The following is a 27087-nucleotide window of genomic DNA, read 5'->3' as shown; positions in this document are numbered from 1 at the left end:
GACCTCCTGAGGTCTCTTCCAACCCTGATATTCTATGATTCTAAGAAAGATTTTATTAAAAAAAAAAAAAAAGGTAAAGTTACATATAAACAAAGAATAAAACACTCAACACAATTAATGGTAGGTTTCAGAGTAACAGCCGTGTTAGTCTGTATTCGCAAAAAGAAAAGGAGTACTTGTGGCACCTTAGAGGCTAACCAATTTATTTGAGCATAAGTTTTTGTGAGCTCCGATGAAGTGAGCTGTAGCTCACGAAAGCTTATGCTCAAATAAATTGGTTAGTCTCTAAGGTGCCACAAGTTCTCCTTTTCTTTTTACAATTAATGGTGTCGCTGTAGGCAATACTGAAAACATAGCATGACATCAAATTACACATGCTGGGCCCTGATCCTGTAAAGGCTTCAGCATGTCTGTAAATACTCATCAGTGGTGTCCCTAATGTCAATGGGCCTCATCCCATGAGCATAGGTATGCACATGCTTAGGGTTTGCAGGACTAAGGCTGAGGGGGTAGCCCTGTTAGTCCGTATCCACAAAAACAACAAGGAGTCTGGTGGCACCTTAAAGACTAACAGATTTATTTGGGCATAAGCTTTTGTGGGTAAAACACCACTTCTTCAGGACTAAGGCCGTAATTATTAGCCCCTATAAAACACAGAAGAAATTGCTAATTCTACAAGTGTGGGTATAAAAAAGAAGTGTGTCATCTACTCAAAATCTTCAGCTTCTATGGTTTGACTGAGAAGATGACAACAAGATTCGCTGCTTCTGGACATTCCTGGCCTCATCGAAACTGATTATTGTAAGAAACGTGATTTCTAAAATGCCAGTGTCCCTGCAGCTACATTTTGCTGAAGCTTCAGTAAATGGTAATCGTTTGGAAAGAGACTCCAGGGGGAGACACAACAGGGTTCGCTCTCCCCCCCCCGCCCCGGAAACTCAAACGTAGCGTTTGTAAATACTCCTGTAGTGCAGAGCTGGGGCTGGAACTCCTGCCTCCGTGCTGCAAAACTGCCCGCACGTGTGTGCGGAGGAAGAGCTCACCAGACGCGAGCTCCCTCTGCCCCATAGCTAGGCGGCTGCGTGCCCGGGCTAGGCTGGGCTGCTCGCCATAGGGCGAGTGGGAGGGGTTGTAGTCGCTGCCCTGGGAAGAGCCACAGCCTCTTTCGGCTGTCTGTCAGAGTCGCAAGAGGCGGAGCCCAGGCCTTGCCTGCTCAGGGTGCCTTCAGCAGCCTTTGCACATGGAGACGTGCTGGTTCATCGATTGTCATTGCCACCTCACGGCCGAGGAGTTCAGGCAGGTAGGACTGAAGACTTGCAGGCAGCGGATGCACTCTGTACACAGGCCCTATGCTGTGGGGCTGCTGTTACTGGGTTTGCAGCCCTGGGTATGCGAAGTATGATTGCAACAACAGCTGTTTCCAGGCTAGTGATGGAATTCTTTCTACCTGCTTGTAGTCACTGAGCCTGGTGTATGTTCTGTAGAAGCTCCTGATCCCATTAGAGTCCGTGGCAGAACCCCCATTTATAGCACGGACGTGGTGGATACACTTCAGGGAGCTTTTTGGTGGATTAGGAGCAGGGTTCCTTTTGCTCTGCTCTGTAATTTACAAACTGGTTTGTGAGACAAGGTGGGTGAGGTAATAGCTTTTATTGGACTCACTTCCCTTGGTGAAAAGAAAAGGAGTACTAGTGGCACCTTAGAGACTAACCAATTTATTTGAGCATAAGCTTTCGTGAGCGAAAGCTCACTTCATCATCATCACTTCATCATGTAGCTCACGAAAGCTTATGCTGAAATAAATTGGTTAGTCTCTAAGGTGCCACAAGTACTCCTTTTCTTTTTGCGAATACAGACTAACACGGCTGCTACTCTGTTCCCTTGGTGAGCGAGACAAACTTTCAAGCTACACAGAGCTCTTCCTCAGGTCTTGCTTGTATCATAACACTGTTGTGATTGCAAGACGATGACACATTAGGACTCTGAAATAACTCGCGGGATGGTGCAGTTGCTTCTAGGGGGCTGTGTGGCCCTAATTAAATCCAGACAGTCCTGTAGAATGTGGGACATGTCATGTGATAAACCCAAAAAGAGCCACCCAGGCTGGGGTAAGATAAGAAGGGTAGACATGCCTCTCTAGGTTAACATTAGATACAAACAGCTGCAACCAGACATTTGTAAACTTGTTACACAAGTGCAGTCTCCCAAGGTAGGTACAGTAGGACCTCAGAGTTACAAACACCTTGCCAATGGAGATTGTTCGTAACTCTGAACAAACGTTATGGTTGGTCTTTCAAAAGTTTACAACTGAACATTGGCTTAATACAGTTTTGAAACCTTACTACGCAGAAGAAAATTGCTGTTTTTAACTATCTTAATTTAAATGAAACAAGCACAGAAAGTTTCCTTACCTTGTCAAATTTTTTTTTAAACTTTCCCTTTATATTTGTCGTAGCTTACGTTTAACACAGTAGTGTGTGGTACTTGACTTTTTAAAAACATGTTTGGTCTCTGCTGCTGCCTGATTGTGTACTTCCGGTTTCAAATGAGGTGTGTGGTTGACCGGTCCATTCATAGGTCTGGTGTTCGTAACTCTGAGTTTCTACTCTGTGCCAATACACAAGGTCTGATAACGAATGTAGCAGATGCAATTAGCTGTGCGTCTGATGAAGAACAAAATAACCTGCCAATCGTAATTCTCCCCAATGACCCGAATATTAAAAACTCTGTGTCATTGCATGAATGACCTGACGCCCCCAAGGACAAAGTAAATACAAATGTGATGCATCCATTGTGCAATCTAGGTCCCATTGAAATAGAAGTATGATTAGGAAGAAATGATTACACCTAGCCTTTTAGTTAATAATCTTTTTGGTCTGTTTCTCATGTCTGCTACGTCCTCTATTGGGGACCACTGTCTGTGCTTGCAGGGGATGAACTTGGTGAGCTAACATGAATGTTCTGTCATTGTGCAATTATATTTAACTCTGAAAAAGCAGTTGTGTTAACCTGAAAATTGCTGCTGGCATTAGAGGCAAATGGAAGGAAGTGTGTGTGTGACACCAAGATAGAACGTGCTGTGGTTTGGTAGTCACTGCTGTGTCCCTCTATTAAAAGGATCACTATCACTGCCTACGTGGCTACAGAGTTAACCAAATAGAGGGAGAATCTGGGCTTCTCCTTCATTTGCTTGTCAGTGACGCTACTAACATCAGGGCTCTTGCTTCAGAAGGCTGAAGTTATTGTGGTGCGTGTTCCTTGAAGAAATAGTGTTCTTTAAACAAGTCAGGTAAGCAAATCTCATGAAACCATACACCCACTGTGACGGCATGCAACCTGGAACTGGTGTACCACTGAGCCCTCTGTCTTACCAGCCTGGGCTCCCTCTCACACTGTGATGCTGTGATTAGCTGCAAACCGCTCCAGATACTGCACTTAACACAGATATCCACAGGCAGGGACACACCAGCTGGGTTACATGAATGCTTTTGCCAGCCGCTCATGAACCAACAATAGCGAGACTCCAGCCAATTCCCCACAGCTCTCCAGCCTAGGACCCCAGAGCTGTACTGTCTTGCCCTGGTCAGAAACCTGGCCAGTGTAAGTTTATTACCCAGTCTGCCCCTCCCTCAGGGTGGAGAGGACATGCACCAGTTTTTGTTCCTGAGCAGATTCCCCAAGTACTTCAACAAAAACACATTGTTTAGGGAAAGGGTAAAACAGGTTTATTAACTACAGAAAGATAAATTTTAAGTGATTATAAGTAGTAAGTGCACAGATCAAAGTTGGTTACCTAAGAAATAAAAAGAAAAATTGCAATCTGAGTTCTGTAAACTAGACAGGATTTGAATCAAGCAGTGTCTCACCCTGATCGACAATACAAGTAGGTCTTAGATCTTCCACACACAGGCTGGAAATCCCCTTCAGCCTGGGACCCAGTTCAGTCTTTGTTCTCCAAACATGTTTCTAGGTGTTGAGTTGTGGGGGGAGTGAAGACAAATGATGATGTCACTTCCCCTCCTTTATAAGTTCTTCCAGCTTTCTGGAAAGATCTTTTGCTATGGTGAGTCAAGTAGTATCCATTTTTTTTTGTGCTCGCTCTGAGAGGTCTTCACTGTATACAGTTCCTGGGGTAGTCCTTGTGAGTGTGTATTCCCCTTCATGGGCCATCATCAGTATCTGGCTGCCCCATTGTTGTACCTGAAAGGCTGGTTGTGTGTATTCCCAACCTTACAACATACTTCAGTAACATGCATGGCAAACTTCATAACTTCACATACAATGACAGCACACCCAATCCAACTTGATATTGATGTTCAAAAGATCAAGTCTTTTAAAATGATACCTCACAAGGCATACTTTGTACAAAATATATCATAATTGTATCACCATGTTAAATATGGGGGTGCTAGAGTGTTGCTTTGGGGTACAAAGTGTCACCCCCCCAGTAGTTGATGTTCTCTGTAGCTGAATCTGGGCTGAAGTCGGCTCCAGTACCTCCATTTGAATTTCTGCACTCAGTGTTACCCATTGGTGTCTTGGCTGCCTCAGACTCCTTCTCGTGTGAGATTAGGATTTGAAATGCCCCCGCATCTGAGCAAGGTAATACACAAAAGTGTCAAGGGAAGGACTGGGGATCAGGGGTCAGCACAGATGTAGCTGGGTTCCACGTTTAGCTTTCAAGACGGTTGGGAGAGGAAGGGAGGATGTCTGTGCTGTCAGAAGACCTGGCTTCTCTTCCTGGCTATGCCACCAAATTCTTGTAAAATAATAATGATGCTACTTTGCGCTTATCAAGCACCTTCCACTCCAGGACTTGAAAAATATTTTATAATTTAGTTTTACAACCCCCACATCAGCTAGGCAAACATTGCCATGGACTCGGTTTCCCATACATAAAATGGAAATGACAATGTTAAACGACTTACCCAAAGTGATGCAGGAAGTCTGTGACAGAGCCACTAATGAACCTTAGATGACCTGAGTCCCAGCCTGGTAGCTTAAACACAAGACCATCCTGTGACACGGCCTCCCCCCGCCCCATTCTTCACAGCAATGTTGTTATGACATGATTATGACATAATGTATTTTATGCAAGATAAGTCAAGTGAGGTGTCATTGGAAAAGTTATGATCTACTGAATATGATTATCCTATTTGTCTGCATGTATCATTTTTGTATCTGAAGTTAGGAATATTGACTATGTATCTGTATTACAAATGTGTTTACACTTGGGGAACGCCCACTAGGCAAAAGGCTCTCAGTCTAGATGGCTGGCTGGGAAGGGTCCATTCAGGTTAATGAGCCATTAGGAGAAAACAATAGGCCTTAGAAGAAGCTTATCTCCCATTGGGGAGCCTTCCTGAGGACGCTATAGACAGCCTCCAACTCATGGCTGCAGTGACACTACAGGGACATGTGACCAGGTCACCTGGTGCTGGACTCCATCTTGGGATATCAGTGTTTTTCCATTGACTGGCGTGGGAACCAAGCTTTGAAACAAAGGGTTCCCGCCATATGCAAAGGCTATTTAAGACAGGGGAGTGACATCATCGAGGTTTTTCACTGACTCCCCACCCAAAGAGACACCTGGAAACATCTGAGGAACAAAGACTGAACTGGGGGAAGTGCTGGACGCAGGCTAAACTCCCTTTAGCCTGGGGGATTCAGAACTGTAAGCAAGTGCAGCTTGCTCCTTAAGAGTCTGTAGCCTTCTTGTATCATCACTTAGGGTGAGGATTTGCTATTCATATCTGATCTATATAGTTTATTAAGCTTAGATTGCAGTTTTGTTTATTTGCTAGGTGATCTGTTTGCTATGCCTTATAATCACTTAAAATCTATTTTTTGAAGTTGTTAAAGTTGGTTTTGCTTTGTGTGGGAGTCATAACTCGGGGCAGAAAGCTCTTGTATATTCCTCTCCACATTAAGGGAGGGGGCGAATTTTATGAGCTTACGCTGTACAGTTCCCTGTGCAGCGAAAGATGGTATAATTTTGGTTTTACGCCCCAGAGCGGAGTGCGTGCCTGCGTAGCTGGAAAGTTCCTTAGCTAGAGCCTTCCCATGCAGAGCTGATCACAGCATCTGCATATAACTGCAGCTGGGTGTGTCCCTATCTGTATGTGTGCTGGTGAAAGTGCAGGCTGGCCACAGCAGTACAGTGTAAAGGGAGCCAAGGCTGGTGGGTCAGGGGCAGGGCTGGCTCCAGCCACCAGCGTTCCAAGCAGGTGCTTGGGGCAGCAGTCAGAAAGGGGCGGCAGAGTTTCCGCAGCAACAGCAATTCGGCGGCAGTCAGAAAGGGGAGGCAGAGTTTCTGTGGCGGTAATTCAGCGGCAGCTTCTCTCTCCTGCCTTCCGCGGCGGCAATTCAGTGGCGAGTTTTTTTTCACTGCTTGGGGCGGCAAAAACGCTGGAACCAGCCCTGGTCGGGGGGCTCAGTGATACCTCAGTTCCAGGTGGCACCCCGGGGGGGAACCCATTACACATCCCTCGCTTAAATGTAACAAAATCAGGTCTCTCAGTGCTTTGCATGATAACTGATCATTTGTGTCTTGCAGGACATAAATGATGTGATTGAAAAATCAAGAAAGGTTAGTGACTTATTTTAAATTATTACTTTTTCTGCACCAGAATCCCTTATTCATTACTCAGGACATTATTAGGATTTATTTATTATGTATTACAGGAGCACTTTGAAGCCTCAACTAGATTGTTGCCCCATTGTGCTAGGTTTTAGACAAGCATGTATTAAAAGACCGCTCCTGTGCCAAACAGCTTACAGTTGTAGGCCTCGATCCTGCAGTATAGTCAATGGGATTCTACACAGGCACAGAGGGCTGCAGATGTAGCAGGAGCAGGACCCTAGATCAAGACAAGATGTAACTTGTGGGTAAAGCAAACACGCAGGTGATGGCATGAGGACGGGGTAGCACTAACTTGAGCATGTTAGACTATTTGTGGGCACAATTTGTAAGTGGTAGAGGTTTTTTGATCTGTTTGTTTGTTAGTGGAGCCAAATATGAAATACCCACTGAACTTTATTCTGTCTTGCCACTCCTCTACTTAATGGGCAGAAAGGGTCATTAGAAGGGCTAGGGAGGACGTTTGAATTGCAGTGTCTTGGCTGACTGTCATTATCTTCAGTAATTGCATCCCATCCAGCTGGCCAGTTTGGTTGCCTGACTCAAATTGGACAAGACTGCAGTAATACTGAGTGGTGAAGCAACTGAAAGGCTTGGGAGGGGTGCGTGTGAAGCAACTGGAAGGATTAGCATAGATCATTTGGGCTCCCCAAATTCTGGGCGCAGGAACAGCAATCAAGAATGCTTTATTCTGTCAGGGTTTGGTAGAGGGGCCTACCATCAGGGTGTTCTCATTAAGGGGCCCTAGTCTCTGGAGCTTGCTTTCTTCCTTGACCCAACAGAGCTTTGGGGTTTGTCTTCACTACCACGTTAAATTGGCCATCACTGCATCGATGCAGCAAGGTCGATTTACCGCATCTGGTGAGGATGCGCTAAGTCAACAGAAGAGCATCTCCCATCAACATAGCGTAGCGTAGACACGGCTTTAAGTCGATGTAAGTTATGTCGCTCGGGGGTGGTTTTTTCACACCCCTACAAATGTAATTTACATCGATTTAAGCGGTAGTCTAGACAAGCCCTGAATCTGTGGAACTTTAGGGCAAATTAAGGATTAGCTCTTCCCTCAGGATTTTGAGATGGGGTTGGACTAGGAGGGGCAGAGAGGCAGTGTGGCTAATATATTGTTCAATCCTGCATGGTTGGATAGGTGAGAAGTCATTTATTTTGGTACTACTTTATTTTTTTTTCCTCCACTCATTTAATGATGTATTTAACTGAAGTGAGTTTAGTGAATGTGCTCTTAGAGCAGTTCCTAGCTAAGTCGTTTATAAATGGAAATACATACATAAAACAGGAGGGAAGTGTAACTTTCACCAGTAACAAATACAGGGGTTTTTGTTTGTTTGTTTTTCTTCTATCCAGGCTGGAGTTCGAGCCTTTGTTTCTGTTACAGAGCAGCAAAGTGAATTTGAGGAGGTTATTGATCTAGCAGAAAGGTTTGTTATTTCACTGCATGCCTTGTGTCAGTAAAAAGACATCTTTTAGATCAAAGAAATAACGCTCTACTTAACACTTGCCATAGTACTTGTCTTATCTAGCTCTCCAGATTCTGGACAGGGGTGAATGGGTCTCATTATCCTCACTTTACTGATAGAAAAACTGAAACACAGAGAGATTAATTGAATTGGCCACGATCATGCTGTTGGGCCTGGTTCTCCACTGCCTCGGGCTCTGCATAGTCATTTACATCTGTGCATGGTCAGGGTAAATCTACTGTTCTGATCTGGTAGCATTTCACACCCACTTGGTGCATGTGTAAATGACAACACAGGGAGCTAGGGTAGTGGGGAATCAGGACTAGTGATTGCATCTCAGAGCCAAGGATAAACCCCATGCGCAACTCGCAGTCCTGTGCCCTAGCAACTGGGTTATAGGGATCTCGCCGCATAAGGTCTTGCGAATGGTGTTCTTAGAATCATGTGCAACTTTTGTGCATCTCATTTAAAAAAGGATATCCAGATTACAGGGTGAGTACTGGGGAAGGCAATGAGACAGAATCTTGGCCTTGCATGTGTGTCAGCTGACAAAAATGTAAACATGTTTAGCCTGAAAAAGAAGAAACAAAGAGGTGATATTGTAATGACCTTCAGGTGTCTAAAGGTGAATGAGGATGCGGGAGATAACCCCTTCACCCCTCCAAGGTAGCAGCTTGTTTCGAAGTTGTAACATTTGGTCTAGATATTATGAAGGGTTTCATCACATAGAGTTGCTGAAGTGTGGACGTCAGCCATATGATGAGTGAGGTGATGGCATAAAGAAGTTTAAGGCAAAGTTGACTATATACTTGAAATTAAGACTATACTGTACAGGGCTTTCCATGGGAGCTGAACATATGAATATAAGAGCAGGATTTTGCCTTTAATTGGAGGGTACATGCTGAATAGCAAGCTGTTTCTGTTGTAAGGCAGGGGAATGGACCATATATCCTACAGAGGTGAGAACCTAAAATCAAGATATATTTATTCTTCCATGAGTGCTTTGTGGAGAGGGGAAGTAACATGTCTAAATTCTCTCCTCTTCTAATTCTAAGGGAGAATGGACTGCAATATGGCCTCTTTAAACAGGGTGATTGCATACAAATGAGCCTGAGGGTTGTTTTTGACTCACCATGGCAGAGAGCTGGAGAACTGGAACAGACTAACAAAGAGTATCTTTTGCTTTTATAAAAATAATGTGTGTGCATGTGTGTGGGAGAGAGAGATTGTATTTTTCTTTGTTTTTTAAAAAAAGCAAAATGTAAAACATAGAAATATCAAGAGATCAAGTAAAGTATTCATTGTTAAACATTATTGATCACCTGCATATGTATGAATTGAGTGTGCAAAGGAGCAGTCCTGGAGACATCTCTTTCTCCTAAGAATGGACAAAGCATGGGGGTGGCATTGCAGATGTCCTCTGCCTCATCAAAGTGCCTCAGCCCCACCTTGTCTACACACACAAGTTGTACCATTCTGATTATACTGCTAGAGTTAAAGTGGTGCAGCCCCATGAGGGTGGATGTATTTGTGTAGGAATGAAGGAGCTTTATATCACTGTAGCCGTTCACACATGTGAAGGGGAATAAGCTCTATTGGTATAAGGCACTTTTATATCCGTGTAGCTGTGACCACAGTAGGGGTGCTACTGGCATAGTGGTATCACTAACTAATCACACTCCTAACTCACATAGTTATACCAGTACAAAAATGTGTGTAGACAGGCCTTTGAGAGACCATCCCATCTCTAGTGGTGAAAGGGTATTTCAATCTTCCCAATCTGTTCAGTCCTTGGTGTTTCTGCTAAGAATGACAACTCAGTGCTGATTGTGATGGGTGTTCCCTGAGTGAGGACACCTCTCTGCTAGAAACTTGGCTGTGACCGCTAACTTATTGCCTACAGGCCACCAAACAGCCACTGGATGATGTTACTCTCACTGCTGAGCTAGATGTTTTAATCCCATTGACATGTTTTCCCCCTCCTAAAGGTATCCAGAGTCTGTCATGGCATGTTTTGGGATTCACCCGATTCAGAGCAGTGCAAATGGACATCGCAGTGTTACTGTTCAGGTGACTTGCCGAGCTTCCTATGCCTGTATTTTGTTAAATCAAATGAATTTCTTCATATGGGTATTTGTAACTCCACTTATGTAGCTCTTCAAGTCTTTAGAGCAGAAATCAGCCATGGTAGCAGTTGTGTCTACAGCTGTCACATGGGTGAATATGGACACTTCTCTTCTGTGCCTAACTCTAATAAAGATAATGTAATTATCACCAATTTATTGGGGGGAAAACTGGCTAGTGTGTATGTCTGATACTGCTCTCTGTTAGATGGCATCAGATATGTGCATAGGCCCTACTTAGTTAACAACTGGAGGGAGCTCTCCTTTAAGGAGTAAGGGTCTGTGCTTTCAGAGCAGGAAGGTCTGAGTTCCTTTCCTGTGAAGTTCGGAGTGCCCTTGCTGTGCAACCTGGTGACAGCTATGAAGTCATGGCTGGCCTCGGAGTTATTACAGGTTTTTTTGCCTTTTTTGGAGATGAAGCAACAAGTAAAAAAATTAGCAAATGTGGTGAGATCTTGGAAATAGGTTAGGTGCAGGATTTGAAGCAGATGATAAAAGCTATTTAAGGAGACTTCAAGCAAGGGCCCATTTATTTTATGATTTTTATCCTGTTTTGCTTCCTTGATGCATAACTTAGTACGGCTAAGATTTTGTCATGGAGGTCACAGAATCAGTGACTTCCAGAAACCTCCGTGACATTTTCCACTTCAGCAGCGGGGCTGGAGCTGTCAGCCGGCAGGGGCCCTGCAGCTCCCCACAGCTCTCAGCTGCTGCTGGTGACAGGCTCCCCTACAGCTCTGAGGCACAAGGCAGCAGGGAGAACCTTGGAGCGCCAGAAATGGTTGGTGCTAGACCCTCCTTCCTACCCATTTTGTCAGTTATTCTTAGTAAAAGTCAGGGACAGGTCACGAGCAGTAAACAAAAATCCACAGAAGCCTGTGACCTGCTTGCGACTTTTACTAAAAATAACTGTGACAAAATCTTAGCCTTTTGCATAAGCCATCACCACAGCACCTTGTCAATAGACATGAAGGCAGTTCCTTCACTGGCCTCCAGAGGGTGCTGTGTGATCATGATGGTCATAGTTCCCTGTGCAGTGCAGTCTTAGCTGTGCCGGCCCTAGGATATTAGAGGGGCAAGGTGGGGAATACCTTTTACTGGACCAAAAAAAGCTGAAGTGCACAAAGGTACCGTAGTGTGCAGTGTGTCCATATGGGAAGTTACTGTGGAGCAGCTAGTGCACTGTAAAGTCCAGGCCAGATTTGATTTAAAAAATAGTCAGGAAGACTCGATTTAATCATGGGTTTCTACATAAAAGTGCAATCTTGTTGGTTGTTAGAACTGTAATACATATTCTTCACAACTCAGAGATAGATGTAGGTTTCATTTTTAGAAGGTACACACTATACATTTTTAAACTGATTTATTTTGAAAACTTTTCAGATGAGTTTCACAGCTATATCAGAAAATGAATGATTGTTTGGTTATTTCATTTACCAAAGGTAATTGAAGCAGATATTTATGAAGTCATTGAACTATCTCCAATTCAACAGGTTAATCATTAGTATTTGGAGGATTTTCTTGCCATGTTGTATTAGGAGGAGAACATCACCAAACAGACATTTAAATGGTTTTATTTAACTAAAACAACAACATTAAGTATTCTGGATTTTTTTTTTTTCAACAGCAAACACATATTTTAACAAAACAAGCATCTGTCCCTCGCTTCTCACATTTATCCCCGGACTTCTTCTCCTTGTCCAGATCTATTCCGCTCCAACAATCTTCTATTCATTGAACTTTTTGAAACTTTGCACTTTTAGAGAGAGGTAAGGGATTGACTCTGTGTACACAAATTTGAAGAGGGACAATAGAGCTGAGGTCTTATTTCTCACCTCTCTCTCTCTATTTATTTATTTAAAAACATTTTTGCTGTTAACAAGCATGTTACCTCCAGAGACACAAATCCACAGTTTGAGAACTGCAAAACTACTCATCTCTGGTGGTATCTTCTAGACTGAGCACTGAGTCCCATTGGGTAGATAGAAAGATTAACCTAAATAATCTATACAGAAGCCTGTGGAACCCCATAAGATTGGGTCCCTAATCCATGAACTATTGGAACTCATTTACAAAACTTTTTTTAAACATTACATGAATATATTGTCTCACACTATAGAATTAGAATTTATAATCCCTATTCCATGATGAGATATCTTTGAACTATAATGTGTCTTAATTAAAACTATCTTTAGACATGCTTTTTGGGGAAAAAACCTTTTATCAAAAAAATCTGATTTTTTTTTTTTAAATTAAATCGTTGATTTTATCCACCCTGGTAAATTCAGACCCGAGCTTAAGGGCACTAACTTCCATGTAGGCAAGCCCTATGGGATAATAGTGATGCCTTTTATTTATATAGCTGCTTTTGCACTTTGCAAACTGTGGCCTTGACTAATCTCTGCTGGCCCATGGGATGCAAATTGCAGCAGGAGAGGTTGCATACTGGGGCATTCATCCTCAGGGGAGGACCCATGCTATTCCCACTGCTGTCCCTGTTGGGGATTCCATCAGTGGAGGGCAGCTTTACACTTCCCCCAGGACTTCCAGAGGAGCCCTGCCATCTGAGGCTGCCTTGAAGATATGCTGAATCAACACATCTTCTGGCTATTACGGCCAAGCCCCAGCCCAAGCCTGTACTTTCCACCGTAGTGTGGCTGTGTGGCTGGCTGGCTCTGGGCAGCCCAGCAGAATGACTGGGCTTTCTTTTAATTTTTAATTATAGTCTTATTTAAAGAATGGGTACTTAAAACATTCAGTAGCTGGTAGACAATTCAGTATATAATTTTAATACCTGCCTTATATTTCTGTCCTCACCATGGTCTACTAATGCCTGTTTTGCAATTTCATTGACATGCCAGGACCTCTTTTACCCCACTGGTATTTTAACGAAGCATGTGAGCTGTAGCTGGTTTATTACAGGACTTGGAACCTGCCCTTCCATTCTTTGAGAAGCACAAAGATAAGCTGGTGGCTATTGGAGAGGTAGAGTGCCTTATTTGATTTCATTAGTATCAGGGTTTTCTTGACTCAGCCATTGCTCTGGTAGGCCTGTGCAATATATTGCAATCTGTGGTTTATGGTGCTTACGTTTCTTTTTATAGACAGAAATCATATTTGCTGAGATTCAACAAACCCCAAATTCCTCTCTTGGTGTGAGACTAGAATCAGGCCCCACATGATCATTTTATGAATAAGTATTGGAGATGGTCCGCAAAGATATGCTAGAATCCTGCAGCTAGGACAGTGGTAGGGAGACTAGCTGAGCTGCTATAGATTTTTTCCTAGCAAAGCGTTTTTGTGTTATCTTATATATAATATAGTTTATTCTGCATTCATGTACTACTGTACCCCCAGGTACAAGATCTTATATGGAGATTGTAGTGCCTTCTAATCTTGTCTTAGTTATAGTGGTTTCTCATAGTAGCCTACAGCATTTGAAGTTTAATGTACTGAAAGCATTAATTCTCCATGCATTTTGAAGTTTACTTAAGATTTCATAAACTTTGTATCATCCCTTAACTGATTCTCATTGCAGATTGGTCTAGACTTCACTCCATGGTTTGTGTCCACATCCCAGCAACGTGAGGAGCAGCAGAAGGTCTTTGCGTTACAGCTGGATATAGCTAAACAGCTGGACCTGCCAGTGTGAGTCAGAACACCTCCAAGCAAAGTCTTCCTCATATATCAAATCTTAACTAAGCTCAGCACCTGTTTCCTAAGTCACAGCTCCTGGAGTGCAGGAGGGGCGGTAAAGCATATTGCTAATGATGGGTTGTTTGGATTATTTTTAGTCAAAATATTCAATAGTTTAAGGTTAAAAAGAAAAATAACAATAATAAAAGGTGGCTTACATCTGGGAAGCCAGAGCCTGTGTCAAGAGATTAGGGCTGATGAATGTTCCTCTCTAGCTAAGTCATCATTAAAAATGTGGGAGACTTGCTGGCATTTCTTCTGAAAGAATTGTTTTTGAAAGGAGGTGTATTTTCCATGTGTACACTTTTCATCTTTTGGATAAGAACTGAGCTATGCTCCCCAAATAAAACCTCGATGGGGGTTAGACTTGTATTATTTCAAGGCATCATTTTATGTCCCACTTCTGCACAAATTAAGTCAGAGGATGACATTCTGGCCCCTTGAAATGAATGGCAAAGCTCCCCCACAATTCATTAGGGCCAGGATTTCAACCAGAGAGAGATTTGCCACAGACTTCGATGGGAGCAGGATTCGGCACGTGCACCCACCACAGCAGAGAGAGACCCTCTTATTTAAACTCCTTGTTGTCCAAATTTAGGTTTCATGCCTCTATGTATGTCATTTCCATTGGAAAACTCGCCCCCTAATCCAGAGCTTTTATTGGAATAACGACCATGGCTCAGATTCTGATCTCTGTTATGTGGGTGTAACTCTAGCGGTGTCAGAGGAGTTACACTGGCATGAATGAAATCAGCATCTCTCCCAGAACTCTCTATTCCATGAGATAGGTGGTTTTCCACTGTACTTGATAAGTGAACATTTAGGGGGGAAATAAGAGTATTATTAAAATAAACTGAGATTTTTATATTTAATTTGATGATATCGAGTTCAGCATCAGGAAACAGGAAGACAAAGACCGTATTACTTTATTCTCTTCTCCCTATATGTGTAATTCTCCTAACTATCAACAGGTATTCAACATGCAAACCCCACATCCGAGGAGGAGAGGGGGATAATTATATGTATCAAGTACCTCTCCCAAGGTGCTTGGGGCACTGTACAGGAGAATACAAACAAATCCGATCAAAACAATTGGTTCTTAAAATTCAGACAGAGGAGGGGAAATGAGGACAGGAAGAAGGGGTTGGAAAAAACGTGGTCAGCAGTGATAATTTAAAAGAAAATATTTCAAAAAGTAAAAGACCATATCCTTTGGTGCAACATGGCCACTTTGCACTGCACCGCCAGCATAATGTGGTCATAAAGCCAGTTTAAATGGCCCAGAGAGGCTCATCAAGTGCCGGGGGGGGCCCTCAGGTGGTGTAATACCAACTTGTTGTAGTTGATCCCCTTGCAGCTGACTTAGCAGATAAAAGGGGGCATGGCTGGAGAAAGGAGTGGGGAGAGACTCTAGAATGCCTCTGTGCCATGATTATCCTGGACTACTGTTTCTGGCCCCTTTTAGCTTTTCAGCTTAGGGATAATGGCCTGGACAGAGCAGCACCAGCACTGGGGCAGTGCAAAGGAGAACTTTAAACCACCTGTACCCCTCACCCCATTTTGCCCCCAAATGGTAGGAACTTTAAAAAGTGGGGATGGAGAACAAAATCTCTTGGTTTGTAATTCTTTCTTTGTTTCAATGAAAGTAACTTTTGTGTGGTAGGATGCCGTGTTTATTGTCTCCCAGTGATTTCCAGAACAAATGTGTTTAGTTTACCAGTGAAAAGATTCCCCCCCCACCACCCCCCAGCTGCCAGCCCTCAGATTCAACCCTTGACTTGAAAACCAAGCTGGGTTCTTTTCTTCTTTGCATCAGCGCCAGTAATAAACGTTCTGCAGGTCACATGAAGCCCTCAGTGACTGTGCAGTGTCATTGTCTTCATTCAGTTTATGTCAGTGAAACTGGTTGGTACTAAGTAAATAGTTCTGATGATGATGCAGTAGGAGGAAAGGAATCCAGCTTGCTCTCCCTTAGCCGTGTTGGCTCTGCATGGCAAACAAGAGTAACACCTTATTTTTGTCACTAAATTCAGCAGATCTGACTCTAAATACACATGAGGTGCAGACCTGGTGAGGAAGAGGTGCCGTTTTTCTATAGCTGTTTTTTCAGAATAGAACCAAATCTCTTCACTTTGCCAGCAGTGCCAGTTGTAACTCTTGTTTTCCTGAACAGTAATGTTTTCTCCTTAAGAGAGAGAGCTTATTTTCTAAAAAGAAATCACTTTATATTAAAAAAAACACCAGTGTTTCTCTGCTTCTCTAAAGTATGTTTTTTGTAATGACCAGAAACGTGCATTCTCGTTCGGCTGGGAGACAAACTATTGCTTTTCTTAAGGAGCAAGGTAAGTCTCGCTTTCCATTCTGATCAAACCCTTATAACCAGTACTGATTGTTGTTGCACGAAGAAATCCTTAACTGCTCTCTGGGCCTGTTTCTGCTCTTACACCAGTTAGATGCTGGTGTAATTCAATTGATTTACCTTTGTAACTGGGAAGAAAAGTGAGTCCTTTACCTCAGTTTACCTGTTTGTAAAATGGAGCTAATAATGCTTCCCTACCTCACGTGTGTGTCCTAGAACTCCATTCATTGAAGTTTGGAAACTATGAGTGGAAGATGCTGTGGAGCTGCCAAGTTTACGTATTATGCTCAAGGAGTGACAGTTTCTGCAGAGTGGAAAACCTCTGATGAAACAGAATTGTTTTTTTTTTATTGTAACTTTTTTTGTGAGTGAATCAAAGCAGCCTTTGTCTCAGCATCAGCTTCCACTACACTCTTTGAATGGAAGCAAGAAGAGTACGGTGTTCAGATAGCTTTATTTCTCTTTATGATTTGTTTCCAGCAGATCTGTAGATTGAAATTTGGCCTATGTTGTGAAGAAAGATACAATTAGACTATGTTTAAAATATTTACTTATCTACATCTCTGTGCATATTACAAACACAATTAATGATAGCAGGACAGAAATAAGCTGCTGAGGGACAGAAAGGCTGCGGAGGTAGGTAATTGACTGTGGAGCCTTTCACCTCTAATTACAGGTTCCAGTTTGGCCCCGGCAGATGCCAACTGAAAATTGTTACCACTGACAGCTCTCTGGTGTTGATATGAAGTGAATTTGGTGGTCTTGGTCCGGTTCCCAGTGGATACATGGGAATCAGAGTCTGCACCTTTGTTGGCAGGCCCAGCAGAGAGGTCACAGGTGAAATCAATTATGTTCTCACTCGTCAGGGAGGGATCCTACAAAGCCATGGTTGATGCATATTTTGCCTGTGGATAAATAAAGGACTTCAGGACTGAGAGCCAGCACTAAAGTCTCGTACAATTAAAACAGAAAAAAAACGTTCATGATACAAATCTTTACTGTGGTGCTGTTAAACTCGTACAGCCTAGCTTTAGTGTCTTGAGGCTTTTGGGGTTTCTTCTGTGTGGTGCAGGTATTTGGAACGCACTGCTTCATAACTTTGCTGGCAGACCCTCTGTTGCCCTGGAAGGAGTACAAGCTGGCTTTTGTTTTTCTTTTCCTCCAGCTGTCACAAGGAATGATCAGGTAAGTCCCTGGAAAGTTCATGGACTCTGATTCAGTATAGTTTTAATTGGACTGCGCGAGAAATGACGTTATGCATTGGCTCAGGTATTGGGGGATGGTATTTGGGAGGGTAGGGTGAGGCAGAGGGCAAGGATGACCCTGGGGACATGCATACAATGACATGAATTCTCATGCCCACCAAGGCCCCTTTATGCCACTCTGGCAGTAAATTGCCTTTGTACATAACATCTGTAAACTACATTTATACCCCCTTTAGGGCACATTTACTCCTCCAGAGCAATGTAGATGAAGGGGTGAAAGTAATATTAAATTCTTACCAGTACGGGGGCCGGCTCTGGCCCCTGAAGGGTGCGGGGTCTCGGGCAGAAGGGGCGGGGCTGTGGGTCAGTCTCTCCCAGCCAGCCCCATCCGCGCTGCCTGGCTCCCACCTCCCGGGGCTCTGGTGGCGATTTAAAAGGGCCCAGGGCTCTGGCCGCTGCTTTAATGTCGTTGCCCCTTCTGCCTTCCCCGTTGGCGGTCCCTACCGGCAGGGCTGCTGACGGGGAAGGGGCAGCCATGTGAAAGCACTGCTGCCACAACTCTTTAACGTGGGCTGTGTACAGTCGGGCACTGGCTTCTTACCGGTACACCATACCAGCCTGTACTGGCCCACTGTCACCCCGTGTAGATGGGCCTTCGTGTAAAAGAGAATCGGGCCCAGTGTGTGTCATAGGCACATGTGATACCCATACTTCCTCAGAGACACTTTCTCTGTTTATATATAATCAGGACAGAATTAAAGGCAAATGAAGAATGGCAAGTCTCTGCTCCAGGAAGCTTACAGTCTAAATCACCCATAGCTCAGCAAGGGATGCGGGGAGGAACATATGTGGCCTTTTAGTTCTTGTTGGGTTTTTTAAAATGAGGATTAATTAACTTAATATATTGCAGCGTGGAGCAATGATGGGGCTACGGCTATAGAAGAACACTTAGCTGGGGAACGATGGTTGGAACATGATGATGGAGCTAGAGCCTGCGTTCCTAACAAACGCTTTTGGGGTTAATGGCATTAACGATCTTTACACACTGATGTTTTAAATCCCTGACATTTGGGTTTGGTTAACTAACTGTTGTGAGTTTGGAAGAAGGGTTAGAATAAGGAGGAAAGCGATGTGGCATGGTGCATGGACAGGGTCAGGGATGGAGGATGGCAAGAGAAAATGTGAAAAGCTGCTTCTCCAAGAAGAAGACAAAGACAATTCCCCTCTTGCTTACAAGGATGTAAATCAGGAGTGAGTCCATTGAAACCAGTGAAGGTGCATGAGTGTGCAGCCAGTGTAAGGGAGATCAAAATCTGGCCCAAAGGCAGAATCAAAGTGAGCTGAATTGGTAGTGGTGGTGTTTGTGCTGCAGTAATGCTCCTAAGCACCAGTTAGAGGCTTTGTTCTGGTAGGTGTAATGCCGACAGACCCTGGTTGTTGGTGGGCGGGATCGAACCTGGGGCCTCTGGAGTTCAGTGCATGAGCCTCTACCTCATGAGCTAAAAGCCAACTGGCTGTTAGCTAAGGCTGTAGAGCAAACTCACTTTCTCTCTAAGTGGTCTTGGTGCCACTAGATGGGACAGAACACCACACCCAGAAGGTGTGTGGGTTACATAAGCGCTATACAAATACATAGGGGGAGACAGTCCCTGCTGCCAGGAGTTTTACAATCAAAGGCCTGGTCTATAGCACTTGCTGCTAAGATCAGTTGAGCTCTACCAGTGTTACCAGTCCCAGCAATGCTGTTTTTAACATGGTCATATGACTCTGCTGAGTATCTGGTGGCCCATTTACACTAGGGCACTCAGTGTTGCTAACACCAGTGGAACTGAACCACTGTTAACATCAGTGGGAGATTTTCAGAGAATTACTCTGGCATAGATAGGGCCTAAGGCTTGGATCCACAAAGGGACTTAGGCATTGTGAGGCTGAGCATTGCAATGCCTAACTCTTAGGTGCCTAGGAAATCACAGGAACAACACTGCAATTCACAAAGTTGAGTTAGGTGCCTCAACTCCCTATATGCTGACTGGGGAGAGACAAGTGCCTTAGAATGGGATCCACAAAAGCCAGCACACAAAGTGGGGAGCTGCCTAAGATAGCCAATGGGGGATGCTAATGAGAGGGATGTGTCCTAAGACCTGCCCCTCTCACAGGGATAGGCATCTAAGTCCAGCCTGCAGGGATGCGCCTATCTCTGCTAGCCATCCACAACTGGCAACCTCTCTCCTGGAGTCAGGCGGCTTAGGGCCTGTGAGAGGGTGTAACAAACTCACACTGGAGCTGAAGAGGTTACTGAGAGCCGATGCCATCAGCCTTACCCCACTACACCTGCAAAAGGTGTCAAGCCTGGAGGGAGGAGTTAAAAGGCCTGAACATGGCTCAGTTGGGGGCTGACTAGGAAGGAGAGCAGATCAGCAGGAGAAGGCTGGCCTGCTGGATCCTCTGAGCCTGGGACTAACTGGGGAAAAGAAGCTAGCTGAAGGAGAAGGTGGCTGAGACCCTGCAGTGGGCTTAAGCACAAATCCAGCTCCAAGAAGGAGAGCTGGGGGGACTCCTGTCAGAAAGAGGTAAATGGGAAGGACTGTTTAGCAGCAGCTGGGCTGTATTTCACAGGCTGGGAGCAACTTTGAGGAAGCTCCTCAGTAGCTAGCTGGGAAGAAGCTGTGGGGAGCCATAAATTCATGGCAGTATTCCCAGATCTATGGAAGGTGCTGACAAGTAGGGAAAGGTAGGGGCAACCCAGGGTAGTGGTGAGGGATTGAACAACAAGCCCATAACCACCTAAACAGGGTCCCTGGGCAGGAAGCCAGAGGAGAGGCTGGGCCTGGATTCCCCTATCCCTCCCACAAGACCGAGAGGGGAAGTACAGGCTTGAAGATTGGAAGAGACAGGAATGATGAGTCCAACATGGGGGCCGAGGGCCTGGCATAGAAGCCATGAGACTTTGTGCTTTCCTGTTTTTAGGGACTATTGGCTTACTCCAAAAGGGATGGGGGTCTATGTGACTCAGCTGGAGGGCTGAGTCGCAAGAAGACGCAGACTACTGCAGAACCAGACTGGTTGTCAGCTGGGGCCATTGAAGCATGAGAGCCTGATACACCATGCCCTGCCACCGGGGTGCCAGCTGATGACTTAGGTGCTTACAGCCAAAGGCGCCAACTCCGTGGGTGCTCCAGGGCTGGAGCACCCATGGAGAAAAATTAGTGGGTGCTCTGTACCCACTGGCAGCCAAGCTCCCCTCCCCATCCCCCACCTCACCTCACCTCCGCCTCCTCCCCTGAGCGCGCTGCATCCCCATTTCTTCCCCTAGCTCCCAGCACTTGCCACCTAAACAAGCACTGGGGGGGGGGGGTGGAGCGGGAATGCAGTGCGCTCAGGAGAGGAGGCGGGGAAGAAGTGGGGCCGGGGTGGGGATTTGGGGAAGGAGTCCAATGGGCAGGGAGGGGGTGGAATTGGGGCAGGGACTTTGGGGAAGGGGTTGGAATGGGGGCGGAGCAGGGCTGGGAGGGGGCGGGGCAGGAGTGGAGTCGGGGCAGAACCAGGGGCAGAGGGGGGTCAAGCACCCACCGGCACCAGCGGAAGTTGGCGCCTATGCTTACAGCAAGTCATTTCTTGTAAGAATGAGTTAGGTGCCTGGCTCAATCCTTGCAAAATCCAGGGCACCCCCAGGCCCACTTTATAACTTTTAGCCCAGTGGTTAAAGCGCCCATTTGGGTTGTGGGACACCTGGGTTTAATTCCCTCCTCTGCTAGAGGGGAGAAAGGATTTGAACAGAGGTCTCCCCACTACTCAGGAGAGTGCTTTAACCCCTGAACTATGGGATAGTTTGATGTGCACCTCCCTGAGTTTAGGTGCCCACAGGGTGTGGTGGGAGTCTTATGGAGCATAAAATTGGGACTGAGGTGCCTACGTCAGGGGGTTAGGTGCTTATGTACCTTTGTGGATCTGGGTCTAAGAGCATAGAGCCCCTCGGGAGGCGGAGCGGGGCAGGACGCTGAAGGTCAGGAAGTGGGATCACATTCATACCCTATCTAAAGAATCTCAGACTTTGCAGGCTGTCGTCTAGGGGCCTCATTCTGATCTCACTTAAACATATTCTACATCAAAGACACCCCAGTGGAGTTACTCTTGGCATGGCTCATTCCTACCTTCTTGTGTCAAGTACCTGAGGCAGGATTTGAGGTTCATTCCCCTCCTCCCCATACACCTAGTACAGCAGCGGTAAAGCAGTTAATCTTTCATTTCTGTACAACGGGTTTTCCAGATCTCTTCCTGTTCATACCCAGGCCTGCTACGTAGTGCCAGCTGAATTTATCCTTGTCCCTTGCTGCACTGCTGACTTGGGCTCGAAGTGCTGCTGAGACAGCACAACTAACTACTTGGTGAGAGGAGAGTGCCTTGACTTGCTCACAACCATGCTCCTTCTGGCTGATCACAGTGTTAACTGAATGAGTCATGCCAGTGCCTCTCAGCTGGACGATTGGGCCCAAGCATCCAAGGAATCACAAGGCTGTTAACTTATTGATTCCTACACCAAATGACCAATTCTTGTGCCGAGACACTGAGCCCTCCCACGTCCAAGCTACCATCTGCCCCATTGTCCTTTCTCTGATCTTCTGGTGGAGTGAATCCCTTTACCTTTCACACCAGCCCTGAGAGGGGCTCGGATACCATGGCAGTGAGCATGCTGTAACTGCCTAGACAAAGGGAGAGAAAACCACAACCCACCCCATCTACCTGAAGTCATTAGTTTAATGGTTAGGAGAACAGGAGTCCACAGGATGTTCTTGACTGTGGGTCTCCTACAACACCAGCCCAGCACCTGGCTGGCTGTTGTACTGTCTTTCCCAACCACAGTAACGTGTCATTCGGTGAGTGGATGTACTTAATAGAATGTTAAAGACAGCTTGCATTTAGAAAAGATTAACAGACATTTGAGGGGGATGAATATTCACAATCCTTGTAGTGTGGTAGAGGCTCTGATGGGCAAGTATACTCTGCTTAACCTTTGTGTTTGCAGCTCACTGGAGGCATAGGATTATCCCCAGTGGCTTAAACAGCCTATTAAATGCCAATAAGTCAGACTTGTTAGCCATTAACTGATTTTGTGTGTGTAAATGTATAGTGTGCTCCTTTCTATATTGATTAGTGCGACGAGAACGGACTCTTACCTGTGTTGTTTCTTGTTTTATTCTCCTGTCTTTACAAGCGAGCAAAGTTAATAAGACAGATTCCACTAGAGAACATTTGCTTGGAGACCGACTCACCCTCTCTTGGCCCAAAGAAAGAGGTACAGTAAGTAAAGTATGTAGCTTACTAGTTTAAATCCTAAACCCTTCCAACCTGCATTTTAGAAATGAAGTGACTGACTGTTAGGGTTCATGCACTCTAATGCATTTGGGGTTCATGCTCTCTAATGCCCTGACTACTAGCCATATGCAAGATGCAAAGAGAGGTCCCTTCCCTCACATTAAAAAAGAAAAGCCAAAAGAATGTCAGGAGAGAAAAATATTTCTTGGTGCATATACTACAGCAATGTTTTTCAAACCATGGGTCACGGCACGTAAGGTGCTGGGTAGCTCTGGTCAGCACTGCCGACCAGGACATTAAAAGTCCTGTCGACGGTGCTTCCCAACTAAGGCAGCATAGTGCCTACCTTTTCTGACACCGCACTGTGCCCCAGAAGCGGCCAGCAGGGGGGCCACGGGGCTCTGCAAACTGCCCCCACCCCGAGCACTGGCTTTGCACTCCCATTGGCTGGTTTCCGGCCAATGAGAGCTGGGGGGGTGGGGGGGCGGTACCTGTGGGTGAGAGTTGCGCGAAGCCGCTCGCAAACCTCTGCCTAGGAGCTGGACCTGTTGCTAGATGCTTCTGGGGTGCAGTGCCGTCCGTGGTGCTAGGACAGGCGAGAAGCCTGCCTCTGCACCCGGCTATGCCACTGACTAGGAGCCGCCAGAGGTAAGTCTGCGCCCCAACCCTGTGCCCCAATCCCCAGCCCTGAGCCCCCCCAAACCTGGAACCCCTTTCCTGCACCCCAAGCCCCTCATCCCTTCCCCACCCCAGAACCTGCATCCCCAGCCTAGAGCCCTGACCCCCTCCTGCACCCCAACCCTCTGCCCCAGCTCTGAGCTCCTCCCACACCCCAAATCCCTCATCCCCAGCTCCATAGGGTCATGGGCATCAACAATTTTCTTCAACTGGGTCCCCAGAAAAAAAGTTTGAAAACCACTGTACTGTAGGGTTAATTTTGCTATCTCACTGGGTTTACATTGCTGTCACTCCATTGACACACACTAAGAAATACATAGTTTAACCTAGATCTCAAACACCACCCCCGGGCGCCTCTGAGCTCAAAGGGGCACTGTCATGTGAAATCAGATCATTAAAATAATTGTTTCCTTCTTTGTATTGTTACCACCATCACAGGTAATTAACACTACAAATTTTAGAAATCTAATTTGTCATCACTAATGCTGTCTGTGTACATTTGGCACTACATTTAGCTTGGAAAACAGACTAGTCAGTTTCTCGTTCTGCCATTTTGTGCTAATGCATGAGAGCCAGTGTTCAGGATACCAAACTGCACAGGAATGTTTACACTCAAACAAAACCCACATTTTAGTGTTTTGTTTTTTTTTAAATGTTTGAAATCAACATGAAAATGTCTCTTTAATAGATTAGAGCCCGCAAGGTGCTGAGCAATGCTTGAACATGTTGTGTGTTGTGAGTCCATGTTGACTTCGGTGGCAGTTGAGATGTTAGGTACTGCATGGGGCATCTTACCAGAAGCATATGACTCCAGGATCTGCACTGGCTGTCTGTTAGTCTCCGGGTGGAGTTTAAGGTTTTCGTTATGACCTATAAAGCCGTTAATGGCCTGGGACAGGCCTGCTTGGAGGATTGGCTCTTTCCCTGTGCCACACTGCAACAGCTGTGGTGAGCAGGGACATTTGAGGTGGATCTCCCCTCATTATAAAAGAAAGAGCATCTGTCTGAGAGCTCCAGGACTCTGGAACTAACTCCCCTAAATAGTCCAAATTTGGTGACGTTCTGGCCATTCTTCAAACAGGTGTTTTTTGATGAGGTTTTTGGAGAGGGTTGAGGTTTTGGTTCCCGCAGCAATAAAAGAGTGGAAAGGAGTTTCTGGACTCTGGCTGCCTGAGTTCCTGTGAAATGATTTCTTAATGCTGCTGGGATTTTATTGTAGCATCAGTGATGTCAGAGTGCCTCAAGCCTTGGTTAGGTATTGTTTTTATTACTTTAAATAAATAAATAAGTCGCATGGGTTTTAGTTAAGCACTCGACATCTTGCAGGATCAAGGCTGATATATATAGAACTTCAAAGAACACAGCTTTCTTCCTGCTGATAATCTCCACAGAGAAGTTTCAGGAACTTCAAACTGTTGCTGAATATTTATTCTTTCTCAGCAACAAAAGAAGTAGAATTTCTTGAGCTTGATCCAGCTGTTGTCTTTAAAATATAATGAAATTGCCATAGAACTATGGTCGTGTCAGATCCAAAACTGCACAGTATCAGGCTGACTCTTCCATCTAACTTATCATAGAGCCTAGTTGTGATTTAAGATTTGTAAATGCCAGTGGTGACCTTTTTGAAGTAATTAACGGAAGGGAGGGACTCAGTCCTATGGGCCCTGGGTAAGCTAGGCTGATCTCACTTGGTTTCTTGTATAGTGTAACCTTGTTGGCAATTCTCTTTTAGGAGAGAAATGAACCAGAGAAGATCAGGATTGCTTGTCAGTACATTGCTGCAGTGAAAGGATTATCAGTAGAAACAGTCTGTGAAGTAACAACATGTAATGCCCTGAAGCTGTTCCCCAAAGTTCATCAGCGGTTGAAAGAATGAACACTTGCCAAACAACAATAAAATGAGAGCATCCGAAACACAGCTCTGCTCTGTAGTTTGTGGTTTGGGGCTTTATTTTATATTACTTTTTTTTTACAGTGTACATATACATATTTCATGCTACATGGAATTTTTGTATGACCAAAATGACATCTTAAAGAATAAAAGCCCAATAAAGTTTTACCTATTGTATTTATACAGGTAGGCTATTTTACTGTTGATGAGGTGAAAATCAGTTACGATTAATAATTTGAGAGCAGGCTGATGGAAAATAAGAGAGCCACAAGACTGCAGCTTTCCATGCCTTTTATATAGATCAAAAAATCCAGTAATGCTTATTTCCATTGGTATTTAAAGAGGAATCTTCTGAACCTGGACTCTCACGTTTCATAATTCTGCACCTTTCTCTGCTATTTGAGCCAAACTTTTGCATCATATTGGCATATTGAGACCACAGCATTCCCCTAGCTGGTGCTTTCCAGAGCCACAGAGGATTGCTTTCAGAAATCTTTGTTTGTCAATTAGTGTTGATAAGAAAATGCAATAGGCCTAATTTCTGACCTCCCATCAATTTTGTACCAGGCCACATCTACCCTGCAGCTGTACCACTGTAATGTAGATGCTTCCCCTGAGCTGCAGGTGGACCACTGGGTCAATCAGAAGACGGCAGTATTTTTATAATTCATGCCTTTTGGAGGTAGTGCAGTCCAGTGGGTCTGGCAGTGGACTGGGAGGAGAGGTGGATGCTATTCCCAGCTCTGCCACTGACCAGCTGGGTGACCTGGGGCAAGTCACTTCATGTTTCTGTATCTCCAGTTCCCAATTTGTAAAATGGGATAATGATACTTATCTATGGATGACGTGCTACATACAAACTAAGTAGTTTTAGAGATAACTGGCTGACAACTCTCCCCCCACCCCCCCAGTGATTACCTCGCTCTACACCTCATGGATCAGACAATTGCCTGAAACCCCCAACACTTGCCCACTCCCCCCATTCAATGACTTATACTCCAAACACCCCTCCACGGAGGTGGGAAGTGATATGTGACCAGATGAGTAGTGTGGGGGCTGGGCAATCAACGTCCTGATCAGGGAGGGAGTGGGAGGAAGAGGGAGGGTTACATCAGTCAGCAATCTGTTCCTCACCCACCCTTAGTCCAGGATTCTACAAATACTGTGGCTCTTCACTACATTTTTGTCACTTTTTTTTTAAATAAGCAAGGAAGAAAACTGATTTTTTTAGCTAATATGAAATTTAAGGGGTTTTGTTTTAAAGCTATTATGTTGCCCAAATTTGTTGTTAAATTTTAAAAAATCACTTAGAGATAGAGGGAACTAGCTGTCCAATCCATTTTTGCTGCTTAGATTTTTCCTTTGCGCTGAGAACTGTAACAGGGAGTTAAATTTGGACTAACATGCTTTGGAAATTAATTTTAAAATTTAACCTCTAATGACTGAAATGTACAGCTTGAAATACACATAAAATAAACTGGAAATCCTATCTGCATACCATGCATAAAAGTTATAATTTTAATTCAGTTTAGAAATAAACAGTAGGTTTCATGGTCAAAATTGTTGAGTCTTAGACAGTTCCAGTGAATCAACTTTTGTTCATTTCTGAGTCTTGTCCTGAGGTTCAAGTTTCATGAAGAGAAAGAAAAGTACATTATGTTGTTTTTAAAATGTACTTTAGAGTGTTAGTAATGAGTTTAATTGGGA

The 27087-nt window shown here is 44.7% G+C and overlaps 1 protein-coding gene across 4 annotated transcripts; it reads left to right on the top strand.

Moving 5' to 3' along the window:
• The first annotated feature begins 1009 nt into the window (after positions 1 to 1009).
• On the top strand, positions 1010 to 25403 carry LOC144263106 (putative deoxyribonuclease tatdn3-A). Of its 4 annotated transcripts, none has more exons than XM_077813766.1 (10): positions 1010 to 1300; positions 6557 to 6589; positions 8003 to 8076; positions 10104 to 10185; positions 13161 to 13223; positions 13777 to 13886; positions 16221 to 16276; positions 17366 to 17478; positions 22711 to 22791; positions 25222 to 25403. In XM_077813766.1, the coding sequence occupies exons 1-10, from the start codon at positions 1241 to 1243 to the stop codon at positions 25363 to 25365; spliced, it is 816 nt and encodes a 271-aa protein (XP_077669892.1). In that variant the 5' UTR covers positions 1010 to 1240; the 3' UTR covers positions 25366 to 25403. The 4 variants fall into 4 exon arrangements, with proteins under 4 accessions (XP_077669892.1, XP_077669894.1, XP_077669895.1 ...); XM_077813768.1 differs by having other exon boundaries at positions 22711 to 22796; XM_077813769.1 differs by having other exon boundaries at positions 22711 to 22805.
• Positions 25404 to 27087: the final 1684 nt, after the last annotated feature.

The sequence above is a fragment of the Eretmochelys imbricata genome, chromosome 3 (genome assembly GCF_965152235.1).
Source record: "Eretmochelys imbricata isolate rEreImb1 chromosome 3, rEreImb1.hap1, whole genome shotgun sequence".
Taxonomy (NCBI): domain Eukaryota; kingdom Metazoa; phylum Chordata; order Testudines; family Cheloniidae; genus Eretmochelys; species Eretmochelys imbricata.
Note: the sequence above shows the minus strand (reverse complement) of the source record. Positions and strands in the feature narration are given on the sequence as shown.